The 19,067-nt window shown below is 40.6% G+C and overlaps 1 protein-coding gene across 6 annotated transcripts in view; it reads right to left on the reverse strand.

Annotated features, from left to right (window-relative positions):
• QSER1 (glutamine and serine rich 1) overlaps positions 1-19,067 on the reverse strand; it is a 39,948-nt gene that overhangs the window by 15,650 nt on the left and 5,231 nt on the right. For 3 of the 6 annotated variants that reach the window (XM_048947404.1, XM_048947401.1, XM_048947402.1), the window contains exons 2-6: positions 11,571-11,683; positions 10,282-10,443; positions 4,395-8,081; positions 1,659-1,948; positions 410-526 (exon numbers count right to left, since the gene is read on the reverse strand). In XM_048947404.1, coding sequence (XP_048803361.1) covers positions 410-526; positions 1,659-1,948; positions 4,395-8,081; positions 10,282-10,443; positions 11,571-11,683 — 4,369 coding nt within the window. Of the gene's footprint in view, positions 1-409; positions 527-1,658; positions 1,949-4,394; positions 8,082-10,281; positions 10,444-11,570; positions 11,684-16,129; positions 18,850-19,067 lie in introns of those variants that run through there. The other 3 variants (XM_048947400.1, XM_048947399.1, XM_048947398.1) reach the window with 2 other exon arrangements.

The following is a 19,067-nucleotide window of genomic DNA, read 5'->3' on the forward strand; positions in this document are numbered from 1 at the left end:
GGTACTTTGGGCTTTGTTTTTGTCCCTCTATTTGATGAACCACAGGTCTACTGCTATCAGGATTACCTGCTGCCAAAGGGTTACAGGTTGAAATTCTACCCTACATGTATCCTTCCCACAGAAAGCAGCTGGTTCACAAGCCTGCCTCCACTCACTTTATTCCAGTTGTGAAAAATTGTTCCGTCACCCCGAGTCAACAATAACAAAGAATCCATGCCCCAAAGCCAAGAATCTGTACAAATCTACCCATTTATATATTTTGAAACAATTTTAGAGTAGGAAGCTTTTTTTTTTTTTTGTAAGGATGCTTTTAAGGATGTTGTGTCAGAACTGCTCGTTATTTTGCTTTCTAGCCTTTCATCAAGGAATTTAGTTGCCAAGAGTCTTCCCAAGGAGCATTCAGACTCACACTGTTGGTAGCAGCAAACTCTCTCTGTCCATCCCGCACTTCAGGAACAAACTTTTGCAGTAAGGCCTTCTGTACTTTCCAAATAGCTGGAGGCTCCTTTCCTGTTTGCAAAGCAAGCTGTAAGAACAGAAAATTATTTGCTAATAACAATACTTGTTCTTATCTCATGTGTGTGTTTGTGCACTGTTGGTTGGGTTGTTTTTATTCTTTTGAGCAAGTTATCCGGGGATAAAATGGAAATAGAGGTAATTCAGATTCCAACTGCATATTACATGCCGTTTTTATTGAGATAGCATGCCATGTACTACAGTAAGCATTATTACCTCTAGTGAGAATTCGTAAATTACTAACTCAAAAACTTTTTGGAAAACACACAATCAAGTATAGAAGCACTTTCCAAGGACCATCTAAATAACAAGAAGAAAACAAATCCACCAAATCTGAACTGCTTTATAAATGACAAGAGAATCTTTTCTTTTAAAGCTGGTGACACTAATTTGATAATGCTACACGAATTAATGTAAAACTTTGGCTTGAGAGGATAAACACAGATAAGTAATAAAAAATACCAGCATGCACTGATTCGAGAATTGCAGGCTATGACAAGATCAAAAGAAAAGGTAAGCACCCACTAGAATGGAAATGGAATGACAGTAAGAAATAAAAAGGCAATAAGGAACTCTCCTATAAGCTCCTGTGAAAGCTGTACTGGTTGCTTGTGGAAGCCATTTCAATGGAACCACTGAAACCTACAGAGCCATTAAACCTGAACCTCTCCCAAGAAAGAAAAAAGACGACTTCAAGAGTGCCCACAAAACAGCGTTATTTTTTCAGCACCTTGGCCCTGAGAGCCCAATGCAATCTTAAAAAAAAAAGCCTCTCAATAGCCTATGGAAAATTTTTGTTATATTAAAAAATAAAAAAGTAACTTCAAGTTTTAATAGAAGTAACTTCTATTAGACAGAGATTTGCATTATTATGGATAAAATGGGCCACATACATTCAAAATATATTCATAACCCATGCTAGAAAGTTACCCTTAAGGTAACTCGGCAGCAAACAGAGCAGAACACCAATCTGTAGCCTTCCCCCTTTCAGCAGTTTATTGGAGCTAAGTTAATACGAAGGTCTTAGAATCATAGAATCACCAAGGTTGGAAAAGACCTAAGAGATCATCCAGTCCAACCGTCTTCTGGTGTTTTATTTCGGTTGTTTTGTTCCCCATGCTCACAGGAAATATTCACATTACCTTTAGTGTCTCTATATCTTCAATCTTCACTACAAATTCATCACGCTCTCTGTACATGCCCTCTCCTCCACTGTCCGTGTTCTCCTCCTCAGTACCTCCTTCTATTGCAACAGTCGCCTGGATTTTTGCTAACTGGTCACAAGTCCCAGCATCCTGTTGAGCTGCTTTTAAGGAGTCGGCTGAGCTCATTTTCTCCTGCACACTGACTACAGGAGATGTCATCTGTGGCAATTCCTGCTTTATTGTGGCAGCAGTGGAGGCAGCAGAAACAACTGGCACTTTTTCAGCTTCTGAAGCAAATAAATAAATAAGTTATCAAGAATTAGCAATGTGGATGGGAACTAGATTGCTTTTCTCTGTTACAATACATATTAAAAGCATACATTCTAAGCAACACACCTGTGCGAAGAGCTGAATACGATTGTTTACTTGGTCACAACTCAGCCATTACCAAAATTACAATGTTGTAGCTAATACACCCCTGATTGTATTCAACTCAAATCTATCAGCATCTAGGAATAACAACAAAGAATGCCTCGGGAAAGAACTTTACAGCTACAGGCAGGTCCAACAAAAACACTGCTGTACTCTGTGTGACAAAACTTACAACACTGAATGGTGCTTCCAGTCTGCTGGTAGGTAAGGACTTTTTAAACTGGATTAAGGAGAGAGAAATACACATGAACTATGAGAACATTTGCCCTGTAGCTTTTGAACATTCATCAATTATATCTTGTACTAACGTAACTGGAAGTTTCAGGCTGCAGTTTGGGTAATACCCTGACAACCTGTTAGTGTTAACAGCAGTACTGAGAACTGACAGAAAGAAAATAGAGAGAAGAGAAATAAACTCTTCTCTACATCTCAGTGCCAAAGGAAACTCCCACCCTTCAAAATGATCACTCCCACCTGAAAAAAAATTAGGACACTGTTAGGTATTACTTAGTACTCTTCTATACACATTACATTCAACATTTATTTGCTAATCAAAAAGAAATCAAGTTAAATAAGCCACAGGGTAATTACTAATTTCACTAAGAAAACTGCCTTCAAATTTAAGAAGGCCATTTTACGGTTCTTTTGCAATCACTGTTAGATGTTGACTTGTTGAAAACAAACAGAAAAAAAAGCAACATTTTGATAAAAAATAATAAAAGTAAAATATCAAATTATTGTGTCAAGCTGGATACCACATGAAGATTCATTACATCAATTCACTAAAAGCTGCTAAGCCATGAAATACTCTCTTCTGCATACATCACGCCCCGTTATTAGAAATATGTTATTTTTATTTGTTCAGTGAAGACTGCCACAGCTTTAATAGACACAGCATTATCAGTTCCCCAAGTATATTTACATATTCTTCAGAACAGCAAATAAACACATATATATACTTCATACTAACCACAAATGACTGCATTTTAATTTTTGTCTTTCCACACTTGTGTGCAAACACAGAGAGGAAGGAATTACTAGAAATTCTGCAGAACGCCAGCATGTGGGAAAGAAGTCATTATGAAACATCTTGTATTCTGTACAAAGTCTTGTGTACAACAAAACAGGAACTTGATTTAAAGAATCTACTAGCATAAATACACCATCCTTACTAATAATAAAGATATCACAGCACTGTAAAACAAAGCCTTGCAAATACAAATACCCATGCAACAACAACAACAACAAAACCTCTAAAATCCTTCCTTCAGAGGCCGTACACGCAGTTAAGATAATCAGAAAGAGACGTTCAAACCATGGAGCTGTCCAAACTTTGGCTTTCAAGGTGGAAAAAAAAGTCACTGCTTTCTTTTTTAAAATGCTTCTTAAATTGAGAGCTTATTTCTCTTACATTTGCTTGTGCAGTTACATGATCAACTGGGTAGCCTTTAATTGCTTACCAGAGAAAATGAATTTCACTGACAAGATCTAGTTAGGCAAAAATATGCTGTATGTCAAAAATACCTCAAAACAAATCAGCATCAAATAAAAGCTATGACTGCAGGAAGTGTAACATATAGCACAGATGTAAAACAAGTGGAACTGAAAAGCCAAACACATGGAAAACTGACCAATGCTGTCATTGGTGGTTGCTGTCTGTCCTTCTGCCCAAAATAATTCTCAGCTTTTGTTCTTCTGCAAGCCACAGATCAACATGAAACTACAATACTCCTGATTAACACTGCTGAAATAAACGGGCTCCCATCTCAGACATGGCTAGCTAACTCAGCAGCACTCAGTTTAAAATCTTTCAGAAACATTTTCCGTACAGCTGGAGCATCATAGGAAGCAAACATTTAACTCTGCCCAGGAAGAACTTAGCCTTTGCTGACAGCAGTGATTCACTAGTTCTCTTGCTATGAAAATGCATTTAAAACCACTGGATGTGATGGTTTGTTGAGGTTTGTGGATGACAATCACACTGAGCATGCTGAGACAGAGGAGAGAACAGACACAGAATTCCAAGTCTGGGCTAACACAGTTTTTCAGCATTAGAAGAGTCTTACATAGGCAGCGTGAAAAAATGTACTGACACATTTTCCAACTGTGCACAACATTAGCTTAAGTCATACTCAGCACAGCTTTTGAACACAACTCTTAATTACGGCTTCAAATGAAAACAAAGTAAGCCGAAACATTTACCTGAATTAAAGATAGCCAAGATTTTTCTTTCCCCATCCCCTTCTCCACCCCGTCAGCTACAGAATCCAGCAACGTATGCACGAGCAGCAACTGCTTTACCTGATTTGTTCTTTCTGTCAGAAGAATCATCCAGGGCTGACAGTGCAGTAGAGATGCTCTTCTGAAGATCGTGGTTACCTCCCACAGAATCATCCTCATCAGAAGAAAATGAAGGCAGTGTTTCTAAATTTTTCTTAAGTTCTTCATCAGCTTTTTTGGTTGGACTTTCTCCAGTGATCTCAGAAGCTGCAGGTGCTGCTGCTGGCATAGGCTTTGCGGGTGACTGCAGGCAAGGGCCACGAACCACGTGGGTAACCGGTCGCCTCGTCCTGTTTGGCATTCGCACAGCCGGAGCTGAAAACTGTTGCCTAGGCCCAGACTTGAGAAAGTCTAAAAAAGATGCAATGAATCCTGTTTTCACTTCGGGCTGTTTTTCTTCAACTTCTTTAATTTTTTGCCTCATTCTTTCCTGATGCTGATACGTATCGTAACAACTTTCAGAAACAGGAGAAGAGTACATCAAACAAGAGTCGTTTCCTCTCGAGTTCTGACGTTTACACTGTCCGCTTCTCTTTATCTGTTTCTGAATTGCACTGTCTTCTTCTGCAGCATTTTTGTTTTGGCTTTTTCCTTTGCTTTTCTTCTTCTGAAGGTTCCCCTGACTTAAATCTTGGCATTCTTCCTCAGCCCCACTCTGGGGCACAGGCAATGATTGCAATGGACCCTTTGACTGGTTACCTGCTACTGTACCATCGTCACCACTCATATTAAAATCATTCTCTGAAGCAGCACTTTCTTCACTTAGACTCTTACCGCTTGAAACAAAGTCTAGGTCTCTGGCATTCAGTGTACCATCAGCAGAAACACTGTTATCCTCTTCCGATTCACGACTGATGCTAGACTGTTTCTTAACTGGGACAGCACTTTGTTCTTGCTCCTCCTGACCAGGGCCAAGCGTGGGAGAGGTCATTCTTGTTGGTACGTTTTGATCAGAAGCGTCAATGTGCTGATGATTAAGGTTCACAGCTTTTGTCTGTATTGCTGACACCGGTGTAAGATTTATAGTGATTTGGCCTCCATTAAGAGAAATATTATTTATGCTTGCTGGCTTTCCAACTACAGCAGACGAGGCACTGAAACCAGAAGATACGTGCCTTACATCCATTGATCGGAACTGCGTTTTAGACTCCTCACTGTTTTCAACAGACCGGATCTCCTCTTCGTTAGATGCTGATTTGGCAAAGTCAGATGGTGTCACTCCGCAGGCTGCTGCTGTTGCTGCTAGGATATCATCCACATTGGATAGTATATTCCTCTCATCACTGAGAAGCATAGATTCTGGGAAACATATCGAACTAAGAGAAACAAACTGATTTTTTGAATCGTGTTGATTTGTCTGAGTAAAATGATCTTTTGTTGCCAAATGTTGCTGTAGTGGTTTTGAGGGCTCAGAAACGTCCATTTTCATTACTTCCGAATTTTGGGTATGAAGCTGTTGCTGAGAATGACCCCCATTGCTCTGAATAATATGTCCATCCATCTGAAGGAACGGATGCGCCACCTGCTGAGGGCTCTGTATTCTTTGCACTTGCGGTGGTACCTTTGCTTGTCCTAAACCCGACTGCAGGATTGACTGATGCAGAATCTGCAAGTCACAGGTTGACTCCAGAAGCACCTGTGCACCAGGCAAACACAGCTGATGACCATGTCTTAAGGCATGGGGCTGCACCTGCGGAGTCGTACTAATGATCTGGCCTTGCTGTTCTGAAGCTTTACTTTCATGTACCTTATGCATAAGAGAATGTTGCTGGTTTAGTTCTTTAGAACTCACATTTACTTGTGCTGATTGCATTAAATTAGCTGTTTTTTTCATATCATGGCTTAAATTACTGATATGGCCAATATGCTGGGAGAGCTGTTCCACAGTATTAGCCATTCTCTCATCCTTTTTTGCTCCTTGAAGAGTAAGTCCAACAACTTGATCCTCAAGACGAGAGTTACTTCTGATTACGCTTTGAGAGTATCGGTCATCTGCTTTCGTGACCCGATAGGATGCATCCTGAGCACCGATCTCCTCATCGGTTAGCCTTTGGGTGGAAGACTCAAGAGAAGCTTGTCGTTGCAAAGCCTGCATATCCTGCATTGACAACTCTTCCTCTTGTTTTGATGATGCATATAAGTTAGAGTCTGATTTCCTTTTTACGTATGCTTTTGTGTCTGAGGAAGGCCTGCTGTTCTGCAGTGCCTGTGAATGAGCCGGGGATGCAAAAGGAGGAGACTGGACAGATGGCAAAAACTTTTGAGACTGCGGGGAGGAGGATTCTTGCGACTGAGCGTTCTGGGAAGAATGCAAAGAAATATAGCTCTGATTGGGACTTGAGGCTGGAAGAGTCTGTATCCGAGGAGAGGCAGAAAAGGGAAGAGAAGGTGATGTTAATGCTAAAGACTGCCCTGAAGAATAGCTTTCTGAAGGACTAACAGCTGATAAAACTTGTGATTGAGATGAAAAGCTAACTTGGGATTGGCTAACTGGAGATAAACCCTGAGAGTGACTAGAAGAGTAACTCTGAGATTGGCTGACTGAAGAAAGTTCCCTTGTCTGTGGAGAGTAGTTCTCATTTGGAACTGAAGTCAGAACTTGCTCATCTGAGGAGTAACTTAGAGTTTGGCTATCAGAAGTAATAGTTTGTGACTGCCCAGAAAAAGTCAATGTTTTGTACAATGTGGGCAGCTTCTCAACCTTGCTAGATGAGAAATCCTGCGGGTGACTGACAGGTGGCACATTCTGAGCCTGGGAAGAAATATAATTTTGAGACTGGCTGACTGACAACAGACTTGGCAGCTGTGCTGTAGAATAGATCTGTGCTTGGCCTGTGATGACAGAACTCTGGTTTTGTGCAGTTTTAGCATAGCTTTGTGTCTGCACGGGGGGAGCTATGCTCTGAGGTTTGGGGGTCTTCGTTGACCTTGGAGGCTGTTTTGTGGAACAGTTTTTCACTTTTGCTGCAGAAGCAGATGGAAAGCCAGGTGATGGAACTGCAGATGCATAGGACTGAGCAAGTTCCACTGTGACTTGAGAAGTCTTCTGCTGTGGTCCTCCATTGCTCACCTGAGTAACATCTCCAACTGGACTGCAGGATAACGCTGAGTGCCTGCACGTATCCTGAAAATTAATTCCACTTGTACTCGTTAAATAGCTGTGTAAGGAATGCTGTGAAACAGTCAATTGAGCCTGAACAGACTGAGTACTTGAAGGCCGCTGATGGTGCTTAATAACACTACATTCTCGCTGAAGTGCTCTATCGATAGAAGCCGTGGAACCAGTAAAGACAGATGTGCTGTATGCCTGAGAAACCTGCTGAGCTCCTCCAATGGTTGAAGGCAGCAAACTAAATTGAGGTTGCAAAAGATGGGGCGCAGACTCTTGAGCAGAACGATATGTTGATGACTGAGGTGGTACGCTGGTACTTAAAACAGAACTGCCGAGGCGCTCAAATGTCAAAGCAGCTGGAACAGTGCCTTGTGATGTTTTGATCTGTAATAAAGGATCATGGGTAGTTAAGAGGCCATTTGATGTAGCACTGAAAGTAGTATCTTGAAGAGTAAGAGAAGGAGTAGTAGCAAAGTTTCTACTGCTGAACGTGTTTGGATGCTGATAAGCTGATAAAGCAGATGTTGGTGGAAAGGTTCCAGAGGTTGGCAACGCTCCAGTAACAAATAGTTCTGTGGCTGTTGAGGAATGCATACCTGGAAAGAAACAGAAAACATAAATGGAAGAAGAACGTAAGGGAGCTTTACAAGTTACAACTCTGCATTTGGATAAATTATTTCACTGCAAGATCTTAAACACTTACAAATATAACAATCCCTAGAATCAATATGCTTTTCAACAAAAAAACATACAAAGAGAAGCACTTACTGTGGGTAATTTCCAAAAACAAGAAGTGACGTTCAGAAAGAATTCCAAATTCTATACCTTCAGTGGGTTGCCCATGGAAAGTAACTTGCATCTTTATCATGCAAATTTTGGATTAAAAAATGGTACAAGAACAATTCTGTTTTTAAACAGAAGGCTCTTTCGAGTTCAAAAGGAATTCCTAATAGAGGACAACTGATTAAAAGCTCTGGACACTTATAATGTAAACAGACAAAATTACATCATACTAATTGTAATACAGAATTAAAAGAGCAATTTCACTCTCTCTCCAATACTTCTGTAACTCACTTTATACAAAACACCATTTTGGAGCATATAACGGAACAGCTGTATGTAATTCTTAATAGGAAGGCTTTAACTTTCAATAGAATGAATAAATAAATGATTTGTAAGCCTCCTTAAATGAAAGTTGATGTCCGAGTGAAAGGTTGGTCTCAATGATCTCTGCAGGCCCCTTCCAACCCCTACAGTTCTGTGATTCTGTGGTACTCCACCATTTATTTGCACCCTAACACTGCTATGACAGACTTGCTTAAATGCTTACTAATAGAATATACAATTATATAACTGAAATGACAGTGTACAACTCCCCTGTAAGCTCTGGTGCTCAGAGCAACAACTCATATCACTCCCTTTATTATCCTGTGACTTGCAGGTACTGGTAAAGTTTATGTACTACTTCTGAAGTATATGAAAGCAAATGAGGAAGGCAGATTTATTTTCAAAGAGGATTAAGTTCCTTCTAAAAGAATCTGTAAAGCAATCTCTTTCCACTGAGATATTTACAAATACATGAGAAGTGGAAAAATGTAAACTCTCAGATATAGTTTGACTAATTTCAGTTCTTCTTGGACAATTAAAACAGCCTTTAGTAATGGATTATTGGAGAATAAATGGAACTTTAAAAATCTGTCAGTAAATAAAGTTTGTCTTGTGACAAATATCTCAGTAAAAAGTTCAATTTCCATTATAAAATACTTCTGCAACTTAATCACAAAATGACTTTGGAAGTGTCAGATGAAACTGCGAAAGAAGGCCTTTGTTTCTTCTTTTCAGTTCAAGACATACAGTGATATGAAGAGATATGATACTGAAGGTATTTTTCACAAGTCAACAATAAGGTCTTTCTGAGTAAGAAAGTATAAGTGGTGTTTTAATGCATTTCTTTTTCTGCTCTAAGAAACTGCAGCATCACATACAAGTGGGTTCTCACTTTCTGATCACTACCACTACACAAAGGTAGGGGCAGCCAGAGGGCAAAGAAGGGGAACAATTTACTCCTAAATTAACTGTTGATTTTCAGTTCTCCTCCTACTACTGAAAGAGTGGAAAACTAACCCACCACTAGAGGAAAAAAGAAGAGTGTTTTCTGTCAGATCAGTGAGTAGCTCTCTGTGTAAGATTAAGCATAACTTAAAGCTACCACAGATGCAGTGACAATACTTAGCTTGGTGTGGCTGTCTATAGCAAGCTCCAAATATGCAAAGTTTCCTGCTCTGCACAGAAGGCTTGACAGATGGGGGAAGTTTACAGAAGGCGGTCAGTCTGCTATGAAAGATGGCAGATTTGTTTATTTTTGAATTAAACCACTGATCACAATGCAACATGCGCCTCAGACCTGCTTTTTGAGAAAAACCCTGGTCATTACTTGTGTACAAATGGGCTGAAGTTATCCATAGACTTCTAGTGGCTCTACCAATAGAAGAACTATGACAAGGATAGGAGTCTAAGAACGAGAAGTCTGCTAAGGTGTGAGTGAGGCTAATTGCAAACAGAACGTCAGATAATGAAATTGAGTAATTAGATAACATTAAATCCTGCCCATCTAAACCCCTCCTAGACATCTTCTGTTAAGGGATTAATATAATTTAACTGATTTTGAGATTTTAAATTTCAAGATGAAAAGAAGTGGAAGATGTAGCCTTTTCTGGTAGGACATTTTTGTCTTAAATAATCCCAAACGTTCAATCACAGTCACCACAGAATTATATTTCAAGAGAAAATTTTCACCTGTCTGCCAGGAAGGAGCCCTGAATTGTGGCAAAAGGGTAGATCCTGAAGAGGCTGTCTGAGCTGTGCGAGACTCAATCGCAGAGAGAAAATTCATAACTGAAGTTTCCTTAGTGTTACTTCCAGAGGTGTGCATACCAGTATCAAAAATTCCTGAAAGACCTATGTAGGGGCCAGGAGGAAACGAAACAAAGTGATTAGACAATTCAGATAAGCTTCTTATAAAAAGCTTAATCAAATAAAAAGGATAACCAGTCGTAGTCCACTAAAAACAACCAATGAAACATTACCAACACTATTAAAGCACATTCATTCTTCACTGTTTTGACTGCTTTGCAGCTTTACACCTGTAAACCGGATCTCAGTGATACATTTTAAAATATCTACTATTAAATGTCTATTAAATATGATGCTCTGAAGTAATATTGAGGTCAATCAATAAATATTCTCCCTTCATTATGAGATTCACTGTTTCACATGTTAATTGTTTAAACATTCAGAATCCTCTCTGAAACGGGTTCAGCTTTTCTGTACTGATCTTTTCTTTTGTCAGCTTATAGCAGCTCGCACTTCCCTGTGGGACTGGCACCAGAAATGGGGTCTTGGCTTCATTCCTTGTTTCAACAACTGCTATCCATACCCTTCGGTGGCTCGGGGCCGGATGGGAAGTAATGCATAGATTGCAGAGCTTTGAGTAGCTAAAATTCTGTAAAGATTACAGGGTCTGCAGCCTGGAATGTTCGCTGCAATTCCAGTCCCTCATCATGCTGATCAGTCCTGGGCAAGAGCCTGCAAATACCTGCAGACCATAAGCTCGCTATCTTTCCCTTGGAAACTGGGTTGCAAAGTGAGGGGTAAGAGACACTACACTACACACGTATATGCACATTTTTAACCTTCCCTCCAGCACTGGGTCTTAATTTGCACATGTAAGTACTTACATCATTACGTTCCTACTTGCATTATTTATTCTATTTGCTTTAGTCTGAAAGAAGTGGCACGACTTCTGCAGCTGGCTTTGAGGCAAACTCAACGTCTGGCCCTTCTGCCTATGACATCATCTGAGTGCAAGAACATAGGACTCTCAGTAAGTTACAGAGGAGATCTGCCCCTTACGTTTTCCTTCCTGCTTTGGACATTTGAATAAAAGCTATTAACTGTTAACTTTTTACTACAAAATCAGCTCTCCTTACACCATTTGCTACTACCTGTTTAATAATCCCTCTGATTAAAAAATTCACCTTAAAACTAAGTAACTAAACTTTTTTTCTCATAATATAGACAATTACCAGTAGGATGGTGCGTAGCAGAGTATCCAGGAAGCTGATGAGAAGCTGTGTATGTCTGTCTATGAAGAAGATCTGTTTCTGAATGTGATGGATGTCCTCCTCCATAGCTTAAGCTAAGGAAGAAATCAAACATTATGAACAAAACCGTGCAGCTGCAGAGAAAAGGTACAACTACAACACCATCAAAGTTGTCAACAAGAGCACCAGCAAGTGAACAATCTACAGTTTTTGGAAATTAGGCATTTGAATTAACATGTTTTGATCAGGCTTATCTGGAAGCAAGCTGAAGATAAGTGTCTAAGCTGGTACACAAGCAATAATGCGAGAAATAACGAAATGCAAACTAAACATCGAGCAACATCAGGACCTGGTCAGAAATGCTAATGTTTTCCAACTTATAAGACCAAAAAAAAGGGCAGAAAGCAAAACAAAATCCCAACGCTTTCCAGCTCTGTACAGCACTTCCAAATGGAGAAAACCTAAGCCAGTACAATTTGCCTTTTGATGTTAAGATTACAGGTAGCTGATACTTCAGTGTTCACATGAGATTGCTTAGGTTCAAAATGCAGCTGTAACCAGACGCCAAAAGACACAAACCACTAAACTCACAGCCCTCCCTGCAGATAGCTGTGAGGGACCTCACTCACCCTCTGCATCCCCTAGGATGAGGGGGCAGTCACTCTGCACAAGGGAAAATGGGAACATTCGATGCCAGGAATCATGAGATCATGGGAAACTTTCATGGAAGTCACCACGTAATATAAAAATTGGCAACACAACTGGATTTACTTCATTTCATTAAGATGACAAGAGTAGGCAGTGGAGATCTGATAAGCCTGAAACAGTACCATGACCTCTACGCATTTTCACAGCAGAAGCCAGCCTATAACAGCCTCTTAGGCTTTGAGCTTAGCTTCCAGCCTGGACTGTGCTAACAGCAGACATCTTCCATCTCATCTGCTCGCAGGATAGGAGTGCTCATATATTCCATATGCCCGGCTAAGGCATTCTTCATTCAGCACATGAAGAATGAAAAATTCTTTAAAGGAGAACGAGAAGCCTCAGGAATCGCATTGCATCAATTGCACGTGCTGACTTTCACAGCAGTAATGTCCTTTTAGAGAAGTGCCAGATCTCAACTCAGAGCGAACACAAAACAACCTTTAGAACTATACCTCAAGAAACTTAATGACAAGAACCTCTACGTTCTAATAAAGCTACTTGAACGAACTTCCTCCTTATTTCTATCGTGAGAATAATCAAAGTACATGATGACTTTTTATTTTATTCTTTACACAAACACCCAGCTCATAGTTAATGCAACCGCAACCTCAAAAACGAGCCTGCCTTTCAATAAAAACACTGTATTTATTAGAACAGTTAATTGTTTATTGTATAATTACTTGTTGCTGGAATGTAGATTCTTATCTCAAAAAGCCTGCATACATGCCTTTAGTTTACATAGGCTTATCCTAAACACAGGCACAGCAATCTGAAAGATTACAGCCTCAGGGTTTCTCCTTATGAAAGTTAACCTTTACACAAATGAACTTGCACCGGCTGTAATTCGCCTATCAAAAACCCACTGAGCACGGCAAATAACAGGATGGCCGTCCAGCCTTTCCTACTCTGGTTTCACAGTTCGTTAGAATATCACAGGAGTTCCTGCTTGTACTCAAACTCTGCATTATTTCCTGAAGAAAGCACATTCACGTTTCTGGGCACCTGGTTGGTTATGATTAGTTGCTAGTCAGAGGCCAAATCTATTTCTCTCTAACACTAATCTATCACAGCCTCTCTCTCACTTCCACTGGCATAGTTAAATGCACAGCAGTGACTATGCTGGAAAGCAATACAGAGCTCCCATCACATTGGTAAAGTAGCTCCCTCTGAAAGCATGCTTGCTGAAAAAGGTCCGTTCAGAAGATCAGAGATATCCTAGCTAGAGCTACCGCTATTTGTTGCTGCTGCAAAGATGCAGTCAAAACATCCTTGCCAACGAGAGCCAAGTAAATCCGGTATTACTCAGCTACACTGCTTGGTTTGATAGAAGATTTAAGCTATCTAGTAAAATTTATTGAAGAAAGTGTGCATCCTCTGCACTGTACCTGTTAGTAGAATACCTCAACCTTGACTTACAACTCTTTATAATTACCTGCTATTAAGTCTTTCCTGAATCAACTGTTCATGTTATCTTTTTATATTGCTGTTAAGGTAATTTATTGCCACAGCCCTCTTTGGCTTAATGATTTCATACAAATTTAGGTCACCAACTGCAGGAGGTGCTGACTTATACTGCACGAGCCAACCGCCTCAGCTGCCAACACAATTATTTGCTTTATGCTACCAATAAGTGCATTACTTAACTTCAAAATGGAATGGGAGCACCACTTTTGCAAGGAAACAAAATGTATTTGCAGTAAGCACTGAAGATAAATAGTAGCCTTCTAAAAACTTGCTTGTTTTCCTCAAACAGCCTTGCTCTGTGCTAAGTATCCATACCCAACAAAGTGCAGACATAAAACCACTTCAAACTAGCACCTTCACTTACTTCATTCTTTTGTTCTTAGGCAGTTGTAAGTTCTGCCTCTGATTTCAATGAGAACAGCTCCAAAAACTGAAACCCTGTAAATCACAGGGCATTTTCAAAGTATTCAAACTGTGAAGACTGCTCTGACAGTGAAACTGGACACCCAGAAGACGAGTTGTTTCCAAAACACAGCACAGCTCTCGGGCATAAGAGACTGAAGTCCAAAACAACCAACCCAAACAAGACAAAGAGCAACAACCTGGCATGCACCGTGCAGCGATGGGATGCCAGGTAAGCGAGGGAAACAGTGGGATTTCATCTGGGCAGCCCAGCTCTGCCTTACTGAAAACTACAGCGGTGTCCTGACTTGTGGGCAGATGAGCAGGCACACACTCAATTTATAACTCAATCACTCAAGTGATTGAAAATGCACCAGTATCCTCACATGGATGAGGAAATAGCTTAGAACTCACAATTTGCATTCTGTCTGACTTGAGATTTATGTGAAATAGGAGAAATAGGACTCAAGTTAACTCAAGTGTGTTTGAATTAAACTATACTTTAAAACAAAAACCACCAGTTCTTAGCCATCTATCCTAAAGCTCAGACACTTTGCAAAGGCATCTCCCTTTGCGTAGCTCTTCAGATAGACAACACTGAGTCCCAGTTAACAGCTTGAAAGCAAAGCTACTGAAGTGCCAACTAGCACAGCCCAATTAATTTCTAAATATTAAAAATATTCTTCTAAAAAGATAAATATATATATAGATTCACAACACCCTGTGGAGGCAGAAAGAAAGGAAACATCGCATTTATTACAGATCCATTACAGATGGAATGAAGGGCCAATGGAAAATGGCACTGGCCTTCAGCTGCCATGCACTTCCGCTGCCCGCTCTAACAGTGATGGAGTCACAGCACTTTGCCTCAGTCAGTAAAGCAATGCCAGAAGTAGGCATGTTTAACCCAAAATCAGTCGGATCTTGTATTTAAACAGCAAACAAACAACAGAAAGGAAAACACCAATGACTGAGAAAGCAAAATCATAAAGAACTGAGGTATCTGCCTGGAAAGAAAGCAGCTCATTAAATGAGTCCAACGCAGCTAATAACTTTTTATCACTGCTGTCCAACTGATAAGCCAACTCACTTCTGAAACTTTAAAAAGCACTTAATACCAATGCAAGGAAAACAAATCCCTATTCAGTCCACAGACTGGTTTTCTGACTGACTTCAGTGCCCCGTTACTAAGAAATGCATATGATGGGCAATTTTTCACCTCTGCGGGCCAGCCTCAGACATACTGAGAAGAGAAAACCAACAAAAACAAGGCTGCGAGAACAAAGCTGGCTCAACGCTTCCAAATGCTGGCAGATTCAAGAAAAAATGAAAAGGAGCCAACACCTTGTATCTGAATTCTCTTGGTTCTCTCACTGGACAAGAGATGACACTTTATACTTCAAAGTCAACCAATATCTGCACAAATATATATATATTTCTTTTCAATAGTCTGGAACAATCGTGGTACCCCTGAAGGAAAAAGAATCTGATGCTTGAAAAACAAAGCCCACCACTGAGAAATTAGGAAAGTACCCCTGAAATTGATACGTCTTAAAAGGGAATAGGTCAGATGTTACAGCAACCAAGAGCACACATCTATGGCATCTGCCTGCCCTGTTTTTGAACTATCATGTAAAAAAACAAAGAATGAACAACATTTTAAGGCATCTTTAATGCTGTTATCCTGCAAGATAGAAGGCTTCCAGAAAGACAGAAAAGACAGAATTAGACTTCAATAGTATTATGTTACAGTAAAACACACAGTCCTGTTCTATTCACAACTTTGCATTCTTAACTTCTAAGATTGTTACAGGCAATGCATTCAGAGTAGCATATATAAAGCCTTAATCCACTGCACTCCCATTAAAGACAAACTTATAACGCAACACTCATTTCCACTTCGACCCACAGCCCCCATGAACACGACTGAGACTGCTGGTGCTCGGACACGGAATGCCTGCAGTACTCACCAGAGGAAACACTCCTTACTTCTTCGCTTTCCAGGGCCAAGGTGACAGCTTCCAAGAACTAAACTCCGAGGCAGGAAATTATACGTAGGTAATTGCTGGAACGAGCACAAGTTTGCACCGTTCACATGATCCCTTCCTTGAACGCATGTCATTTCTTAACAGAGGAAAAGGATTTCACAGCAACAAAGACCTGTCTCCGTTCTATTCCCATGCCAGTGTGTCTGACTTATTTATGCTTGAGCCTTCTAGAAAGCAAAGGCAGAATTGCTTCAGGAAAGCAAAAACAGTCTTACTGGCACTCCAATACCTGAGCACAAGTGCTGGCTTGCCTGACTAAGGAACCTGCGGAGTTCTCAGTAACGATTATAAATCTCTTCAGAAAATCAGTTAAACTACATCTTGAAGCTACGGATGTGAAAGTTCTGATTCCTACAGAAACAAGCTGTTTCTGAACCTCAGGTATATGAAAGGACTTCACACACTGCCATATGTTCTCTTTTTAAAGGTACAGATTGTCACCTGAACTTTATTTTTGCAAAAGTCAGCAGAGTGTTATCTGAAGATGTGGCTTAGCTGCATCAATGCCTTATAAAACAGACAATTCATTTCAGCTCCTGAGATGCTTCCCAACCCTTCTCCTCCCTCTCCACTACTACAGTGCCATAACTTGTGGTAAGCTTAAGTATTACCTTCTGGGTTCTATTTGATTTCTTATCTTTTTGTTTTCCAATTACACGGAAAAGATAAAGTTGAAGTTGAGATGTTAATCACAAAAGATGGAAGAGATGCAAATACCTCTGTCCTATTGACAGCTATCTTAGGCAACACCTCCCCATCACCACACCTCCAAGCATTTCACAGTCAAATAACCCATGAATTATCTTCTACTTTAAACTAAGGCACACGCACTAAACCACTCAGATTTACAAAGGAGGCCAACACCCAAAAGCAAAGATTTAAGCATCCTGTACTGAAATAACAGTCAATTTTTCAACGTTTCAAAGCTGGTATTTCTAAACCATTGTGAAGCTCAGGCTTTGCATTCCAGAGCCACAGAACTTGCACAGAATTGAGGCAGCTACTCACCACCTACATTTAGGAATGCAAACTGCAATATCCGTGTTCATCTGCACAGCCCATCGTTCGAGGCAACCAAATATACTCTAACTCTTCTCACAAGCCTAGATGTTTCCCACACTGGTTTTCCCCATCTCACAACACACAGCAGTGGGTAAGCAGCTGACATGACCTCCTTTAGATTCAATAAAAAGGCACCTCTGTGACTAAGACCCCTTCTGTGTTGATGTAGCAGGCGTGCTCAGAAAAGATTTAACACTGTAAAACACATCCGCAAGAGTCCTTTAACGTAAAGGAGACATCAGAGGATGCTGCTCCCCACTTCTATAAGGAAGCTTAGCACAGTCCTTGAAGAAGCGTTCAAGCTAAATTCATCAGTGCTCTCTTCATCTTACAACAGATTGCAATCTGCATTTCTAGTCTTCCCAAGGGGACCCTGCCTAACACGCTGTCAGCAGGAGTTCCTATTCATACCACACGAACCCAGTTGCACAAGAACTTCAATGAGAAAAACCTGTGCTGTTCAAAATGGCAGACAAATAGCTGTGTCGTATTTACTTCTCCCTGTATTAGGGAGAAACTTCACCCTCTACAACAAGCTCCTGCATTACACCCCACATCATCATTTTAAGATCTTCTAACTTTCAAGCAGCTTTCTAAACAAAAAAATACAAGTAGTAATAGAGAGCAAGATGACACACACACACGTTACAAAGTTCTTCTAAATGATGAAAAACCTGTATTTGCTTTTAAAGAGAACAGAAGGCAGTTTTGTGGAGGGGAAAAGATCAGAAGGAAATCCCAGCTCTCTTCAGCAGCTCTGAGGATTGGTGACCTTCACATCACCAGCTCCAACAAAAAAATGAAGTTATTTGTCAAATGCTTGCTGCCCAGAGGCTTAAGGAGTCAGCTCTCTAGGATCACTCTTGGTATAGCAAATACTCACAATCAAGGAAAACTTAGTACAAATGCTATCCCTGGCAGACTCGGTAGAGAATAACAAAATGTGAGAAAGAGATGAATTGAAGGATTATTCACTGCCTAGCACCAGAATTTTTGACACGAAGAGAGAAAGTAAACAGGATGTGGTGTGAAACACTAAGTTGCCATATTTCTGACAGGGATTTCCTGGTCAGAACGAAGCGCAGCACAACATGCAGCACAGGCTGGTACATTCAGTATCTCCACAGAACAGCAGCCGGACCGCACACACGTGCACAGCCCGTTTGTCTGCCTCAGCCCAGATGTCCAAGAGCTTTCAGACAAACTGCCAGACATCTGGAAACACCAGACGAAGGGCCAAAGCTCTCAAACTCTTCTCCTGCAACCTCAGGTGAAAAAGAGGGCTATCTCCAGTGAAATCTAGACATACGACAGCCCTATGCAGCTCACACAGTTATTAAGGAGTAAGTATTCCTTCATATCCTCCTATGTAAATAGCATTACTCTCAGATAAGTGCGCCTAAGGGTGCCTTTTACCTGCTCAGTGTAATTGGTTACACCTATACAAGTCCCAGGCAAGCATCAGAGGTAGGCATGTAGAAGGAAGATGAAAAGAAAGGCAACGGGGGCAAAGAAGAGCTTGTCTTAACACATATAGGTTCTCAGTGAACTGCTATGGAATAACAAAATCCAAGTACACAGGTGCTGGTGAATAAAAGTTCCCTACCCGTTCCTTGTAACCCACGGCCAGAGAGGTTTTAAGCACAGCACAGGTGTCCATTCACGTGTAACAGCCCATCCAGAGCAAGAAGGCAAGGAAGCAGCGACAGGAGAGATGACAAAATCAAAACTGGTGAGATCTGCCTCGTAAATCAGTAAATCAGGTAAATCAGTAAGTCAGGTAAATCAGGTAACCGAG

The sequence above is a fragment of the Lagopus muta genome, chromosome 6, assembly GCF_023343835.1.
Source record: "Lagopus muta isolate bLagMut1 chromosome 6, bLagMut1 primary, whole genome shotgun sequence".
In the NCBI taxonomy this organism is placed as follows: domain Eukaryota; kingdom Metazoa; phylum Chordata; class Aves; order Galliformes; family Phasianidae; genus Lagopus; species Lagopus muta.